This window comes from Pangasianodon hypophthalmus, chromosome 8, assembly GCF_027358585.1.
Source record: "Pangasianodon hypophthalmus isolate fPanHyp1 chromosome 8, fPanHyp1.pri, whole genome shotgun sequence".
Lineage (NCBI taxonomy): Eukaryota > Metazoa > Chordata > Actinopteri > Siluriformes > Pangasiidae > Pangasianodon > Pangasianodon hypophthalmus.
The window spans coordinates 30,082,902-30,100,401 of record NC_069717.1 but is presented as its reverse complement, the minus strand read 5'-3'; the positions used below and the strand labels follow the sequence as shown (position 1 = coordinate 30,100,401).

The 17,500-nt window shown below is 42.6% G+C and overlaps 3 protein-coding genes across 9 annotated transcripts in view; 2 read left to right on the top strand and 1 right to left on the bottom strand.

The window, feature by feature from the left end:
- The window catches only part of selenop (selenoprotein P), a 4,864-nt gene extending 573 nt beyond the window's left edge, over positions 1-4,291 (bottom strand). The window contains exons 1-7 of one of the 4 annotated variants that reach the window (XM_053236506.1): positions 4,131-4,291; positions 2,598-2,828; positions 2,223-2,435; positions 1,981-2,098; positions 1,661-1,767; positions 1,572-1,630; positions 1-1,541 (exon numbers count right to left, since the gene is read on the bottom strand). The exon at positions 1-1,541 is cut by the window's left edge and continues 573 nt beyond it. In XM_053236506.1, coding sequence (XP_053092481.1) covers positions 1,003-1,541; positions 1,572-1,630; positions 1,661-1,767; positions 1,981-2,098; positions 2,223-2,435; positions 2,598-2,800 — 1,239 coding nt within the window. In that variant the 5' untranslated portion in view covers positions 2,801-2,828; positions 4,131-4,291 and the 3' untranslated portion in view covers positions 1-1,002. Of the gene's footprint in view, positions 1,768-1,980; positions 2,099-2,222; positions 2,436-2,597; positions 2,829-4,130 lie in introns of all 4 variants that reach the window. The other 3 variants (XM_053236504.1, XM_053236505.1, XM_026945797.3) reach the window with 3 other exon arrangements.
- LOC113546083 (zinc finger protein 131) overlaps positions 1-14,658 on the top strand; it is a 64,069-nt gene extending 49,411 nt beyond the window's left edge. For 3 of the 4 annotated variants that reach the window (XM_034306544.2, XM_034306545.2, XM_053236503.1), the window contains 6 exons: positions 8,689-8,833; positions 8,954-9,055; positions 9,313-9,457; positions 9,619-10,304; positions 10,520-10,650; positions 12,817-14,658. In XM_034306544.2, coding sequence (XP_034162435.1) covers positions 8,689-8,833; positions 8,954-9,055; positions 9,313-9,457; positions 9,619-10,304; positions 10,520-10,650; positions 12,817-13,503 — 1,896 coding nt within the window. In that variant the 3' untranslated portion in view covers positions 13,504-14,658. Of the gene's footprint in view, positions 1-7,633; positions 7,776-8,688; positions 8,834-8,953; positions 9,056-9,312; positions 9,458-9,618; positions 10,305-10,519; positions 10,651-12,816 lie in introns of those variants that run through there. The other variant, XM_026945795.3, reaches the window with a different exon arrangement.
- A 1,102-nt stretch (positions 14,659-15,760) lies between these two features.
- The window catches only part of nim1ka (NIM1 serine/threonine protein kinase a), a 9,457-nt gene continuing 7,717 nt past the window's right edge, over positions 15,761-17,500 (top strand). Inside the window, exon 1 of the mRNA XM_034306395.2 lies at positions 15,761-15,883. The gene's annotated coding sequence lies outside the window, so the exon portion shown is untranslated. The remainder of the gene's footprint in view (positions 15,884-17,500) is intronic.

Below are 17,500 nucleotides of genomic sequence, written 5' to 3'. Positions count from 1 at the left end.
CTAATACACACTCCTAAATCTTCTACATTTCCAGTGTGTCATGTTGTGCGATGTTCCTCGCTCTCTCTGATTGGCTGAGGATCAGGCAGACGCCACTACTGTGTAGTTTCTGCATCTGACATCATTAAAGCCACGGAGAGTCGCGGCGGAGGAGGAACCACGCCAACATGGCCGCTCAGATCGCCACCAGCATGGACCAACACCTCGGGATTAGAACGTCTACAAGGATTCAGGAAGTTACCTTATTTATGGGATATACCGAGCTATCTGTGTGGGGAAACTCACCTGTGTGTGATGTCACACATATGACATCATCAAACCCAGTTAGGGGGGGGGGGGGCAGTTGGGGGGTGTAATACACCAGTTATAATCTGTTAACAAGCCTAAACTCTTCACATCTTGTAGAATTGATGAAAACTGTGGGTTAGAAACAGAGAAGCGTAGCTTTTGCTAGTTATTATTTACGCTAGCAGCTTCTCATGCATTCGCCTTTTTTTTAACTGCGGAAAATGAACCGTTATTAGTTTAGTGTTTAGGATGAGGACTGAGGATCACTCATTAGCGTCAGAGGTGATGGTTCATTCCTGGGACAGACTGAGGTGTCAATACTTGTTGGTGAGTTCCTGTCAGGGTCCAGGTGATACCTCGACACACTGGCAACTTTCTGACGCAGCTTGAGATGCTAATCATTTTTATTAGTTGCTAATAAAATTGTGGGCCAGAGAGGGCTAACTTGCTAATTAGCGACCATCTGCAAGTTGACATGTAGTTCAGTTAGCATGTCAGCTAATTGATGTTGTATTAAACGATAGTAATTATACCTAAAACTGTCACTTAACAGCACAAACTGATCAACATCGGAATGTGGGATGGAATTCTGGTCTCCAGCTGGTCAGATTTGCCCACCAGAGGGCGCTGATGATCTAATGCTTCCAGATTGAGAAAAGTTGCCAGTGTGTCATTAGTCTAAGTTCTTGTCCCTGCTTATATCACCTGTCATTCTCATTGGCTTATCCCTGCAGGTCAGGCTCAGACTGGCTGAGCCGGCTGTCAGTCACCAGAGTGGGCGGGACGTCACTGTCAGGTTTCCCTGATGTTGTTTTGGTCCGCTGTGTGCCCGTGTCAGAGACAGGGAGCGGCCAGCGGCTCATCGCAGCGTCAGATTGGCCTCTCATTAACATGCTGGCCAATCAGACGCCGTCAGTGTCAGCATCAGCTGGAGGGGTCGGAGAGCGCCCCCTGCTGACACGTGAATGGGAATTTTCACCTGGAGGCTCAGGGATGCCGCATCACCTGCTGGTTCCCTACATCATCAGCTACATGTTCCAGGTCTACCTGTCTAATTCCGACCTGTCCCAAATCTATCTGCCCCACATGGGCCTGTCCCAAATCAAACTGCCTCCTCTGAACCTCGCCCAGATCTACGGAGCCTCTTTGGACCTGCCCTACAATGACTTGGCCCTCATGGCCATGTTGGTGGTCTGAGCCACTGTGACTATGCCTCTCTCCACCATCATGGGGTTGGTGGCCATGGTGATGACCTCCATGGGGATGGTGGCCATGGTGATGACCTCCATGGTGATGATGTCCATGGTGATGACCACCATGGTGATGATGTCCGTGGTGATGATGTCCGTGGTGATGACCACCATGGTGATGACCACCATGGTGGTGATGATGATGGTGATCCTCTTCTTCTGTTTTTGGTGTTTCCTCCTCTGTTTTCTCCTCCTTGGTCCTGTTACATGCCTCCAGGTCATCAGAGTGCTGAAATTCAAACACACTGAGTTAATAAACCAAACTGCAAACATCAGAAAAGGGACAGATGGGCGTGTCTTTAAATCTGACAGATGGGCGTGTCTTTAAATGGGACAGATGAATGATAAATAAACTGGATCCTCCATCCACCTCGGAGTTGTGTTTCCTGCTGTCATGTGTGTTAGTCAGAAGTGTGTGTGGATGAGTGTAGTGACGGTTTACCTCCTGCTGGCAGTCTCCACACACGGCGGTGCAGTAGGTGTTTCTGATGGCGTCCTCCACATGCGGCTGGCTCAGGATCGTATACGGCAGAGACAGGTGATGTGTGAGATGTCCACATCTAAAAACAGTCCAATCGGGATTTATTTAAACATGCAGTTTATCCCATGCTAAACCTGAAGCTACGAGCTCCAGGAACATAACCTCAGGCTTCTTAAAATAAGTGGCTAATAAGAGAAGCGAACCTGTCATAGATCTGGAAGTCATCCTTCTCAACCTTGGCTATGCTCCACACGTCAGGATCTTCAGGGTTCTGCTTGTACAGAGCAATGTTATCTGAGAGTTTCTTCTCCAGCAGACTGTGAAGACGGAGTGAGTTTTCATCCTGGCTGTTCACCACCATGTACGTGATGTTTACGAAGCCTGCATCCTGCAGCTTCTGGCGCAGCTCGTCCAGTCTGCAGGGAAATCAACACCAGTAAACATGACACCAGGCCAAGAACACGTTTCCCAATCTGACCTCTGAGTTGAGGACACGAGGCACGTTTACTTATTATAGCACTGTTAATGTGTGGAGACATCTATGTGTGAGTGTGTGTGTGTGTGTGTGAGAGAGAGACCTGGCTGCCTGCGACAAGCAGAACAATCAGCTGGCCTGGAGGAAGGCCACCACGGTCACTCGGCCCAGGCTGTCCTTCAGCGGCTCCACATCGCCGATCTTCCACACGGCCGCGGGTTTACATCTCGCTCCGTCCGTCTCACTCTCAGCCCTACAGCCCACCAGCAGGGCGGCCAGCAGGGCGAGGCCGAGAGACCTCCACATCGCTCCTCCCCACCAACACACACTCCGTCTACAACACACACACACACGGAATTATTAAAGTCTCGCCTGGATACTGTAGATCCGTACCTACAGCCAGCTTTACACTGCATGATTTCTGGAGCCGATGTTGCGAGAAAATTCACTCACCATAAAGAAATTCTTTGGATGTTAGCCGAGCTCGCGGTTTTAAAACGCATAATGTGATGCATGAAGTTGTCTCAGTGTGAGAAATTTGTGATTAAACTCTCAGAGTGTGAGTTACTGCGCTCGTCTAAAATCCACCAATAGGAGGACAGCGAAGTCGAGGAACAGCTACAGATACAGTAGCGGCGATGGAGACACGTAAATGAAACATGCTAATGGACAGAAACAATCTCATTACCTCAGAATGTGTGTTTATGAGAGCCGTTTTCTGCACGAGCGCGCTGATTGATGATGTAAGCAGGATGTAGTACTTTTCTTTAATCGCAGGTCTATCGTTAAAGGTTCGGCATGTTTGGGTGGGCGGGACTTTGGGTTTATTCATCAGGATTGTGAAAAATGTGCATTTCCAAAGAGACACTAGCGCGAAGTCCAATATGGAGGACTGCTTAGCTCCAAATCAGCATGGAGGCGGAGTCAGATGAAAACCTGCTAACACAAGAGGCGGAGCTAGAGGGAGAAAACCTAAAGTTTCATCGCAGGAGTGAGCTCGTATTTACGTTAGAGGTGACGCAGATGGTGACTCGAATCCGAGGACGATGTTTGTACTCATGAGCGGCTCGGGGAGGGGAGGTACAACATGACATTAAATGATTGGTTATTATTTTTCTGTCCCACCCACAATTCTAAAGTGGCGTAATAAAAAAAGCTCTGCACTTTAGTGAACCTGAATAAAGACACGAGTTAACGAGGTGAAAAAAAAAAAATCAGATTTAATTTCAGCTTGTTGTTGAATAAATAAGAATATTATTATTATTATTATTATTATTATTATTATTATTATTGCACACTACATGCTTTACAAAAAAAATACATGGTAATGATGATATTTGGTATGATGTATATTTCACATATATTTTAGATGCAAGAAAATAAAAAAATATGTATTTAAATTTATTTTTCATCCACACTGTTATTCTCAGGTTATATAATACATAAAAACAGATGAATTATTAAGTAAATATTATTTATACAGCTGTTCCAGTGATTTAACACTCAACACCATTAACACAACAACATTAACACTAGAATACCTCTGATGTTAATTATTAATACCTACACACTGTTTATTTTATAATAAATATAAGAAAAGGTTTAAAATGAGTAAAAGAACAGTATCCAGTCTTACGTGTTGTTTTTTTCTCCAGAAGTCTTCGGTCAGTGCAGATTTTCTCTCCAGTCGTCTGAGATCAATAAAAACACGCCTCAACCTCGTCCTATTTATACCCCACTTGTTTTTCAGAACTAGGACAAAGTTCTCCACAAGCTCCGCCCACTTCCCCTCCCATATCTCACAGAGGATCACATAAACACACATTTCGACATGTTTCAGGAATTTTAAACGTACTGTCAATCCAAACTTGCACACTGGCTGCTGTTAAATGGTCACAGTTCCATATTTCTAGTGTTTGTTGTTTTCAAAAATGTTGTTAAAGACGTCAGACTGAGCTCCAACTTTATTCATCAGCAGCGTAACAAAATCCCACATAACAAGCCAGCAGATCATTTTCTCTTATTATCTCTCTAACTCTGCATAACTCATCATTGCTGTGAACATGTCTGCTGGGAGTTGTTGATTTATTCTGTAATAACCCTGAACCGTTGATCTCGTCCTGCCGGTTTTTGTGTGTTTTTCTGCTTCACTGCACTTTTCGGTGCCGAGTCAGCACTTTTCCTGCTGCGCTGAAACTTTCTGGTTCCTGTCCTGAGAGTGGACTCAGACTTTAACTTTACAGGAGGGAAATGATTAACAAAACACAAAAACATTCCCACACACGCTTACAAAAACAAACCCTTTCTGACAGGGTTCTACATGGTACCTTTCATGGTTCCTCAGAAGCACAACAGAAGAACCCTAAGGGTTAAACCACATCAGGACACATCATCCTCGCTTATCGCAGAGTCGAACCAGACGTGCAAAAACAAACTAGCATTTTCAGTTTCATGACTATGCAAGAATTTTTCATTTTAAAGATTTTTTGTTTTATAAAAGTATTAGGCTCTAATTTTTGCTTTTAGAGATGCATTATAAATTTTACTCTTTAAAGGTTTGGCTCTTTGGAAGAAGCCTTATCTCAAAAATTCAATCAGTCCTGATTATCCAGGCCTCCTGCTCCTGATGTCCACAGTAACAGAGTGTGTGTGTGTGTGTGTGTGTGTGCCTTGAAAGATTCTGTGTAGAACTCTTCGATGTATTAATCCAAGTTGAAGCTCTTTAATCAGGTCTGAGATTGCTCACATCTCATTTTAACACCTTTAGTGACTTATTAGCAGAGATTTGTGCAGATTGTGGCTTTGTGTGATTTCAGTATTGTGATAAATAACAACACATTATTTACTGTAATGCCTTTAATCTTTAATAGAACAGTATATAACATTACGTGTGTACAGTAGTGAAGGTGCAGCTTGTAGTTTTGAACGCTCTGACTTGTCTGTAGATTTGTTTGCAGTTAGACTTTGGAGTGTGTGGTGACGTTCGCCGTCAGCGTGACTGATAACAGCACTTTATTAAACATCACGGAACAAAGAGCTCTCTGTCACCTTATCAGATTTTAAACCACATTATATCTGTTTGTTTATAATCTTATCATAATCATCATCATCTATATCACACTGTATTAAAACGCAATTACTGTATATTACTGAAATGTCTAGCTGTTGTTCTTACTAGAAAGTGAGTCGAAGCACTAGCTTATCAAAAGATAGTTAACAGACAAGTGAACAAGTGTCCAAATAATTCCAAACATTAATCGTTCAGCCATTTTAGCTAGCTACAGCAAATTCCAAAACCAGTTACTGTAAATTACAAGCAAATTAAAAATACAACAAGTATTACAACAGTGTAAAAATAAGTGTTCAAATATATAAATATCATAAAACCTAAAATTAACAACTAGCAAATGATAGCTAAATAGCTAGCTAGCTTTGTAGTTAACTACCTACAGTTCATTAGCTAATGTTATTAGCATGAAATGAAGCAAATTAGAAAATACAACAACAGTGAAGACATTTTAAAAACAGTAAAGTGCTAGTAAAATATAAGTAGAGAAAATTACGTAAATAAAAAGTGAACTATGTGCTGAAATGACAGAATCTTTTTAGTTGTACTTTAAAATAAATATAGAAACTTGCTAAATGATAGTTAAATAGCTAGCTAGCTTGGTAGTTAATGTTATTAGCATAAAATAAAGTAAAATAGAAAAATATAACAGTTAATATAACAGTGTATAAATAATGTGCTAATATAATCTAAGTAGAAAAATATATAAATAAAATGACTAAATGAGTAAAATTTGTAATTATGTCCTAAAATCTTTTTAGCTTACAAAGAAAATAAAAATAGAAATGATATAAATGATAGCTAAAGAGCTAGCTATTTTGATAATTAGTTATTAGTGTATGAATTAAAGACGACACCGTAACCTGAACAGGATCATCGAGAGGTCTTAGTCATTTATTTCAAACAAAACACAGTAACAAACATGAGATAAAGTGATGTGTGTTAGCGTGTTAGCAAGAACCACGGTCCAGGGTTTAATCTCCAGCTATTCATTCTCATGTGGGAACCGATGGAGTGGATCTGATTTTATGAACAAGTCACTCTTTAAGCCATGTGACCTACAGTTCGGTGGAAATGGATGAAGGTTGCCGAGTTGCAGTAGGTTTATTATGTAACAGAAGCTGCAGGTGACAGAGTTCAGGCCAGAAAATGAGGTCTTACCCTGACTGTAAACTTCACCTGTTAACGATTCTCTCACCGGAGACACGGTGACCTGAAGCACAAACTGAGATTAATACTCGATACCATATCTGCAGATCTGTAATCTCCACACCGCACCTAGTAACTCATCACGAAAACCTCTGAACATAAAGTTTACATCCACCAAACAAAGGTTTCTCCTTCACATAATGTGCTAAAATTTTAGCATAAATTTGAGAAGCGTTAGTTTAAGGTACAATACACCAGAGCTGTTTCGTGCTAATTAGGTAAAACTATCCCTACGCTAATGCTAATTAGCGGAGCAGGTGTTTATGAAACATATTGTGTTAATACTGTACATCATAATGCTTTATGTGTTAAGACAAGGTTTTTCGCAGATTTGTAGTACACTAAGGCCTCTTTTAATAAAGGAACAAGACTATGAAATGTCACTTATAGCAATTAATAACAACTGTTTCATTATCTTTATGTTTAAGCGCACTCCTGTCACACAGATTAGATCGCGGAAATGGAAAAACATGTCTACGTATATTTAAAGTATAGAATTTAACCACAGTGAAGATTCCTAATTATTCCAATTAACACAAGAATAGGCTAAAGGGAAAATTATTTTTACATTAGTGTCCATTATTTGTGAAAATGTGCTCACTTTTACATGTAAGGTTTAAAAATTAAAGTTTTAAACAATTCAAACACTTAAAGGTTGCAGGAATTGTGAAATATGAGAAATCCACACTTTTTAAAAGACAAATTAAATGTTATTTTTAAGTTAGTGACAGTAAAAATGTCATTATTCCTCCATTTTGGAAATTTTACTGCACACTTCACCACTGACAGGAAAAGCTCATGGCGGGAAAATGTGGCTCTCGCGCGCCATCTACCTCGCGCCTGATTTGGCGTAGCGCGTCGCGGGGCATTGTGGGAAGTGAAGTCCTGAGCGGAAAAGCGCCCGCCCTCTTTTTTTCTCTCTGCGAAGCACGACGTTGTGAAGCACGGAGCGGGACACGATTATTAAAATAACTCCATAAAACTTTACATCCTGTGGCACCCAGGGTGAGTACACACGAGCCACGACGCCGCGGTGGCTTCCTGCGCTTCACTCGATGAAAAAAATTAGCCGGATTTGTGCATTTTAATGCGCGATTTGATGACGTAACAACAGTGAGTCGAATAACAAATGGCGAATTTGGCTTCACTTTGCTAGAGGCCGAGCTTGGAAGCGGACATTTCGGAGTTGTTTACGGAGCAGGATGTGGTTTTTTAGGCTGTTTTATCGTTAAAACACTTTATTTTTGCTGTAAAGTCAGGACTGTAGGGGTTTAGAGATTTTATAAAGTGTAATTTGTGCGTAAAGTCGCAGCTTCCTGTTTCTCTCTGCTAGCTAGCTGAGGCTAAATCCCAAATGGATCCTTATTGCGTGTGTAAGTGCACTACATAGGGTGTGAGATAATGCTTTCTCCGCACTAGGTAGTGCACTACATTGCCAATAGGGATGGATTTGGGATTCAGGTCTGTGTGCCCTGTAAAGGCCTCATGTAGTGCACTAGGAGTCAATTCTGGGCTTAAGTTTGAGAAAATAAATGATCTACACCCTTATTGTCTACACCCTAATTACCTACATCCTAATTGTTTACACCCTTACTGTTTACACCCTAATTACCTACACCCTTACTGTTTACACCCTAATTACCTACACCCTTACTGTTTACACCCTAATTATCTGAATCTTACATCCTAGTTACCTACACCCTTGTTGTCTATACTTTAACTACCTACATCTTACACTTGTCTACACCCTAGTTACCTACACACTTATTTCATCAGATTCTATCTGATTGAGCTATAAAGGTCAAATCAGACACAACTTTTCAACGTTATATATGTTTATCCTTACTATCTACATCCTATTTTCTGTCCTCATGTTCTCCACCCCTCACCTTTCTCTCCACCCTGCACCCTTTTCCAGGATAATAAGCTCTCCACCATGTCTGATGATGGAGGAGTGGGAGAACATGAGCACGAGTTTCCGGCTCATTATAAAGTCATGCTGGATAAACTGAACGAACAGAGACAGCTCGACCAGTTCACAGACATCACGCTGATCGTCGACGGTGAGAACGCACGCCTCAGAACAGAACCTCCATCTCCATCATCGTGAACAGAACAGAACAGAACGTGATGTGTGTGTGTGTGTGTGTGTGTGTGTGTGTGTGTGTGTGCGCGCGCTGCAGGTCATCAGTTTCGAGCCCATAAAGCCGTGCTGGCCGCCTGCAGTCAGTTCTTCCATAAGTTCTTCCAGGACTTCACTCAAGAACCGCTGGTGGAGATTGAGGGTACAACACACACACATACACACACACACACACACATACACACATACACATACACACATACACATACACATTCTCACCGATTTCCCACAATACATCTGTGATGGAACACCAAAACATGATAGTGGTCACATGATCTCCCCATTAACAAGACATTATTAAACGTAATTAAAAGCTCATGTGATGAACATTTCTGATTAAACAGACACTTTGGGTCACCAGAGCGCTGTGTGTGTGTGTGTGTGTGTGTGTGTGTGTAGGAGTGAGTAACAGTGCGTTTCGTCACCTGATGGAGTTCACCTACACGGCCACGCTCGCTCTGAGAGGACAGGAGGAGGTGATGGACGTGTGGAGAGCAGCTGAGTATCTGCAGATGCAGGAAGCCATTAAAGCTCTGAACAACAGGTTCGACACTTACATCACGCCGAGACTCGTCGCTCCTCAGGGGTCTCCAGAGGGAGCGAGCGTCATATTCTTTCCTAAATCTGTTATTTCTAGGAATAAAATAACTTTAATTCTTTATTTCTTGCTCCCTGTAAACCTGGGGTTGTTTTTTATTTCGTCAGAGTGAAGAGTGAGGAGAGGAACAGCACGCTGAAGTCTGAGCCTCAGCCCCTCTCTGATAAAACCAAAGCGAAGAAGAGAAAAATCGCAGAGACGTCGAACGTGATCACGGAAACCCTGCCGTCGGCGGAGGCGGAGGCGGAGTCAGAGCGGGTGGAGATCGAGGTGGAGGTCGGGGAAGAGGCCATCGTGCAGGAGTGCGTGATGGAGGAGGAGGTGACGGACGGGGGCAGGGAAACGGACGACTCCGCCCTCGCGCTGCTCGCCGACATCACCAGTAAATACCAGCAGGGGGCGCCGAACGTGAAGAAGGCTAAAGAGGAGGCGGGGGATCTGCAGGAGGAGGCGGTGATGGCCACCAAAACGCTGGAGGGGATCGAGGTGGTGGAGGTGCAGATCTCCGACAACATGTTCCGCTGTGATAAATGCGATCGGTGCTTTAAGCTCTTCTACCACCTAAAGCAGCACATGAAGACGCACACGGCGAGCTCGGAGAAGCCGTTCGTGTGTAAACACTGCGGGAAGACGTACGCTCGGGAGGGGGCGCTCAAACAGCACGTCACCACGTGTCACTACGACGCCGAGGAGCTGAACAAGAAGCTGAAGAAGAAAGTGCACATGTGTGTGTACTGCAGTAAGGAGTTCGACCACTTCGGTCACTTCAAAGAGCACTTACGGAAACACACGGGTACGAAGCGCGCTCGCATTACGCCACGTCTGGAACGCACACTTGCTACGTCCTCACTCAAAAAAATCTATATCCAGTTTAAGGTTTGGGACGCGATCAAAGCGCCAGTGCGGCCGTGTCCTAAACCGTAACGTTTACACGGCGTGTGTGATATTTATAGTGTTTCAGTTACAGAACTGCTCTTTCCTGCATTCTCCTCTCTGCTGTGTGTGCAGGTGAGAAACCTTTCGAATGTCCCGATTGCCACGAACGGTTCGCCAGGAACAGCACGCTGAAGTGCCACATGTCGGCCTGCCAGAACGGCGCCGGAGCGAAGAAAGGCCGGAAAAAACTCTACGAATGTCAGGTGGGATGGAGTCAGGGCTAAAGCACTGCCTTTACGCCTGTCACTGAATAATAAAACCCAGCTTTACTCAGGGGGTAAAATCAGGAGTAAAACGTGACACTGTGAGATTAAAGGGGACAGAAATTTGGCCCAAAAAACGTCTAGGTAGCAAAAACAGTCCAGGAGAACCAACTTCATCCTGCCCCTGATTATAGCCTCCAGCCCTCAGTGTGATGAAGCACTGACCTGTGCTGTGTGTGTGTGTGTGTGTGTGTGTGTGTGTGTGTGTGTGTGTTTAGTACAAGGCCTCTTAAACTAAGCCAAACTTTAAGAAGAATGTCCAAATGTCAGCATTCAGGTTCTTGAGCTCATGTACAGTTCTGTGTAAAAGTCTTAGGCTCAAAATGCTGTAGAGTAAAGACGCCTTCAAAAAATAATGAAATTAAATGTTTCTACATTAAAAAATCCTATAAAGAGCAGTAAACAGTAATAAAGGAAACAAAGTCAGTATTTAATGTGACGATCCTTCACTTTAAATAAATAAAGCAGTATCTGAGGTGCAGTGTGTGCAGTTTTATAAGGAAATGAGCTGGAAGTGTTACTGAGCATCTTGCAGAAGCAGCCACAGTTCTTCTGGAGACTTTGACTGTCGACTCGCTTCTTATTTCTGCAGCGAAACCCAGCAGCCTTCATTATGTTTTTATCTGAAAAGTGTCTCTTATGGAATCTGCTGCTTTCTTTACTGACATACAAACATTTTTCTGTAACGTTTCATTTTGTGCTGAAAAACTAATGTTTGGAATCTAAAATGTTTTTGTACTGAATCAATAATGTAGAAGTCAGAAAATAAACAACTATAACAAAGTTTGTACTAAAAAAAAAAAAAAGAGTGCCAAGACTTTTGCACAGGACTGTGTGTGTGTGTGTATATATATATATATATATATAATATTATATTTTAAAAATGCCTTTAAAGATGCAGCGCAGAGATCGTTTAAAGGAACGCATTTGAGGTGCAGGTGTGTTCACACGAGTTCATCATGTGAGGGAAAGTTACACAGGTGTGTTCATGTGAGGGAGAGACTCGGTGTGTGTTTACTAACAAATGACAGTCGTGTAAATAATTCCATTTTGCTAAAAAGTGTAAATTACTCCGTGTATGGAGAGTTTTGGGACACCCTGTGTGTGTATGCGCCCTGTTCCTCAGGGTCTGTGAGGTGAACGTTTCCTCCGTCCTGCAGGTGGTTCTGTAGAGCACTGTTTCACCCAAACAGAAAAATAAAAGCTAACGGAGCGAGTGAAGTGCGCTGGGACGATCCGCTGGGACGATCCGCTGGGACGATCCGCTCGGCAGTTATTGCTCGTGGGGTTTCAGATTTCACATTCTAGTGTAGTTCTTTTTTAAAGCCTGGTTTCTCCAGAGCCACACTTGCAGTAAGTGCAGAAGTGAATAGAGTCGTCTCACGGCACATCTTGTTCAGGATGATCCTGTAGCTTGGGTTAGGGTTAGAGTTAGGGCTCGGGCTCCTGGAGTCCTGACGCGGGTAAATCCTGCTCCTGGACTCGTGCGTCACCAGCGCAGCTGAACCTCAGACTGTTAGAACGACTCGCTAACCCCCATTACAGAAGCGTTCTTCACTGCGGCCTCCATCAGGGTGGAAACGCTGGAATAAGAGAACGCAGGAGCTCGCCTCAGAGCTACAGCTACTCTACTGCTCAGACTTTTCCTCTGGATTGTCCTCCAGCTGATGTTGTGGCTTCTATCGATGGATTTGTTTGTAACCTTTATTTAACATATTGAGATAAAATTTGCTTTAAAAGACTGACCAAGAAGGCAGCAAAAATACAACAATTAAAGACACAACGACAGGTAACACATTAAAAAAAACCAAAATACCTGAAAATAAATAATTAAATCGAACAGAAATATAAAAAATATATAATAATATACAATAAAATATCGCAGAAACAGCTTTCAGTACGGCTGTAACTCAGAGTTATTACGTACAAGAGCCGTAAATTCACCCAGTGGAGGAAGCAGAGTGTTTTAAATATAAACTGTTCCACATTGTTGAAGGAAATAAAATGAAAATTCTCAGCTCAGACCTAAAACAGTGAGAAGGTCGGGGGAGAAGTGTGACCCCGCTGTACTGTTGGTGTTGTCTGAGTGTGTGTTCTGCTCCTCAGGTGTGTGGTGAGGTGTTCAACAGCTGGGATCAGTTTAAAGATCACCTGGTGATCCACACAGGAGACAAACCCAATCACTGCACGCTGTGTGATCAGTGGTTCACTCACGCCCGAGACCTCACGGCTCACCTGCAGCAGCAGCACGCCATCCACGAGGAGGACGGAGCGATGGTGGAGGAACGAGTGGAGCTGGAGGACGGCGTGATGATGGAGGAACAGGTGGAGCTGCAGGACGGAGTGATGAAAGGACAGGTGGAGCTGCAGGGCGCGGTGATCGAGGGACGAGTGGAGCTGCAGGACGGAGTGATGGTGGAGGAGCGAGTGATCATGGAGGGACAGATGGAGCTGCGAGACGGAGTGATGGTGGAGGGGCAGGTGGTACTGCAGGACGGAGTGATGGAGCAGCAGGTGATTCTGCAGGACGGAGTGGTGATGGAAGGACGAGTGGAGCTGCAGGACGGCGTGCTCGAGCAGCCGGTGGTTCTGCAGGATGGAGTGATGATAGAGGAACAACTGGAGCTGCAGGACGGGGTGATGGTGGAAGGACGAGTGGAGCTTCAGGACGGGGTGATGGCGCAGCCGGTGGTTCTGCAGGATGGAGTGATCGTGGAGAACCAGGTGGAGACGGTGCTGATAGAGGTGGAGGAGGACGGAGTGAAAGAACAGACGCCGAGCGTAAACGTATGAAAGTGAAGAAACGTGACGGACTGACGTGCGGATGAACGATATTTATTTTTGTAAAGCGGAGCGTGTGTTCTCTCCTCGCAGAAACATAAACACCACTCCTCATTTGCTTCATTTTTATTTTTTTAGGAAATTCAGGGGAAAGATGGCGGCAGTGGGCGTGTCCCGATAACCTGTTACACCATTTATATATAAATATAAAGATATAAATATTGCGCTATTTAACATGAGCAACGATAATTATCATCATAATACCATTCTGATTCTTCAGACTCGATTCCTTCCCTTCAAAGTTCCCTCACTTTCGAAAAAAATATGTATACGTATCCGAACAAGTCTGTTCATCACAAGTCTGTAAAAACACAGAGGGCGGAGCTTAAGATGTGAGCATGTGACATCACGTTCTTCCTTTGAAGTTTTTCATCTCTGTGTCGTTTACTGCTTAGCGTTAAATACAGCTTTTAGCTACACAGTATAATAATTTAGCTACATCAGTTAGTTAGTTAGTTAGTAATTCTAGTTAGCTAGTTTATTGTGTAATTAAAACCAGGAGCCATGCTGACTAGCCTGCTAGCTAAAGTTACGTACGGTAAACTACTATATTGTGTAATTAAACTCAGTACATTATGCTAAGCTGTAATGATGATGTCATAAGACCAAGGTTGTGATTGGCTGATTGAATGTAGCTTAAGCTCCGCCCCTTGCTGACCCAGAGCCTCCCTGATGTGTGACGCAATACAGCGAATTTGAAGCAGGAAGAGAAAAGTTTGAAAAAAATGTATTTGAAGTTTTATTTATTTCACATTTCATCCTTCAAACTGTAGCAACACGTTTATTATTGTTGTTATTGTTGTTATTGTTATTATTTTGTTTTCTGTTTTTTTGTAAAGAATTTTTGGATTTGCTTTTTTTAAGTTGAAGTGTAACTCTGGTTCTGGTGCGGTGTGTAAAGCGAGCGCGGCTGTAGAGCACGAGTTGTTATTTTTGTAAAATGTTTGTGTTATTTAAGCGCGACGCCGCGACGCTGCTGTGTGACTGTAAAGTTCTTCAGCGGATCCGAACGCGGCATTTTGGCAGAAAAGATCCGAATGTTGCAACATTTCAGATTTTATTTCAGATTGTAATGCGTTTGTACAGAGCAATAAAATAAAATCTACACACAGTGCTTATTATTATTATTATTATTATTATTATTAGTGTTATTAGTGCTATTATTATTATTATTATTATTATTATTAGTGTTATTAGTGCTATTATTATTATTGTTGTTATTATTATTATTATTATTATTATTAGTGTTGTTATTATTATTATTATTATTTGTGTTTTGATTTTCACTATCTAGAATTTTTCCTTAAATGTAATTAAATTATAAATGTCTTAAGTAAAAAAAAAATCATAGACTATCACCAAGTAAAATATAAACATTTAATCTATTGTAGTATTATTATTTATTATTATATTATATTATATTATATTATATTATATTATATTATATTATATTATATTATTGTTTTTATTGTAGTTTGGCAGATGGTAGGGAATTAAAATTAAAATTATTCTGTTGTTACACAAAAAACATTCACATAGAGTATTAATATAAAATTAAATAATATAAAATATAAATATAAAAATATAGAATAATTATTACATGATGTTTAATATATATTTATATATTTATATATATAACTGTAATATATAAATCTAATCCCTACAGTCTGTAAATGGATTAAAAACTGATAAAAATTATATATTTACTCTTTAAAAATCTCTATGAAATTATATAAAAATTATTGTGTTTATTTAAATATAATCAGATAAAGTATTAATCAGCATTTAAATATATGAAAACACATTATTATTATTATTATTATTATTATTATTATTATTTTATTGTGAAAAAGAAGGAAAAATAAATGAAAATGGAAATTAATGAATTAAATCAATCACAGTTTAAATGAATATTTTTTGTGCTTAGTCCCAACCCCCCAACCCCCCCCCCCCTCCCGGAATCTCTCTCTCTCTCTCTCTCTCTCTCTCTCTCTCTCTCTCTCTCTCTCTCTCTCTCTCTCTCTCTCTCTCTCTCTCTCTCTCTCTCTGGCGCCACCTGCTGGTGAAAAACTTCATCACAGGGAAGTGAATTAAAGCTTCAGGTGCATCAGCAATCTGATTGGTCTGTGTCGCTCTCTAGCCCCGCCCCTTTCCAGGCCTGTGATTGGTCAGGAGCCGCGGTCAGTGTGGAGCTTCCGCATCTCTGCTCTCATCATCAGCATCAACATCATCATCATCACACACACACACACACACACGCACACACACTCTCTCAGATGGAGATCTGTGGATGGAGCAGAGCTGAGCAGCAGCATCTAATCATCAGATAAAGGTGAGAGAGAGCGGTGTGTGTGTGTGTGTGTGTGTGTGTGTGTGTGTGTGTGTGTGTGTTAAATATCTGATGATTGATTTTAATCTTCACTATAAACCGGAAATTGTACCTGGTAATAGTACATGCGCGTGAGATTCTGCAGTAGTGTGTGTGTGTGTGTGTGTGTGTGTGTTTACACTGCTGTAAATCATCTGTGTTTATTTATTCATTAATGAATTAAAATGGGTTTATGTTGATAAATGGCGTGTTAATGAGAATTAAAGGTGCAGTAAGCGTTTCTCTAACACACACACACACACACACACACACACCCTCAGTGTAGAGCAGGAGGATTAAAGGCAGAGTGTTTACGCAGTTTGTCTGAAGCCTGGATTTAAGCGTAATAATGAGTAGTTGAGGTTTGGTGTGAGTGACAGCTCAGTGTTTATGATCAGTGTATTATCATCATGGACGCTTCAGGACACACACACACACACACTCTCTCCCTGCGCTCGCTGAGGAAGCGCCGATCGCGGTCCAGAGACCAGCTCCAAGCCTGCCTTCACACTAACAAGCGACGAAGTGCGAAGCGTTTTCTACGTACGTACACGACTCACTGCGAGGATTTCAGCAGCGTTCAGACCGACGTGTTCCGTCTAATTCCACGTCAAACTAGCCGTAAAGAAGCGACGAATCCAAGCGATCGTCTCGAACGAGTCCTCGGCTCAGTCCTGCGGAGTGTGTGTGTGTGTGTGTGTGGTGCGACGTTTCTTCGGTTCCCCGCTGCAGTTAGTTCCTGCAGAAACAGAAGGAGAACTTGGTTTCATCTTCTCGTGTCAGATTAAACGTGTACAGAGACGTCAGGAAGAACAATAAAGCTGGAAGGAAGTCGCAGAGATGGTTGTTGTGTCTGGTGAGTGTATGTAGCTAGTGCAGCTAGCTCGCTTTGCTAACCGAGGCCGAGCGCGTAACGCGTAAATGGCACACGGTTTTCAGACTGATCAGTGCGCGATCTCGTGGTGTTTAACTCGTTAGCTTTAGAAGTGATATACAGTATAGCTACTACTGTTTCTCCTCAGAGCTAATAGAACACTCTGGCCAGGCCACGCCCACCGGCGACCGATCACCTGCGAGCGCGAGGGCAGGGTTCGTTATCAGGATGTTAATGAAGTTCAGCAGCTTTGATGACTGCGTGCGAGGAGAAGAACAGAAGGTGCAGAGGAGATTAAAGCTGCTTTGAAGGCTGAGGGATGAATCAGGAGCACACAATGCAGCGCAAAACGCTATTTTAGCGCGTTTTATACAGCTCATCACCGGCACGATGCTGATTCTGATTTCCTGTAAGGCTCTGAACATCAGAGCGCTCTCTCTCCCTCTCTCTCCCTCTCTCTCTCTCCCTCTCTCTCTCTCTCTCCCTCTCTCTCTCTCTCTCCCTCTCTCTCTCTCTCTCTCTCTCTGCTTTAACTCGCCGCCGTGGTTTTATTCATCGCACCATCGCTCTGGAGCAGGTCCAGCGTTTGACGTGAGAAGCTCCGAGAACGTCATTCTGGTGAACGTGTGAGAGTTTAACGCCATTGAAACACACTCCATGGTGACGCTTACAGAAAAATCACACGTGATTATGAGTGACGTGTGGAA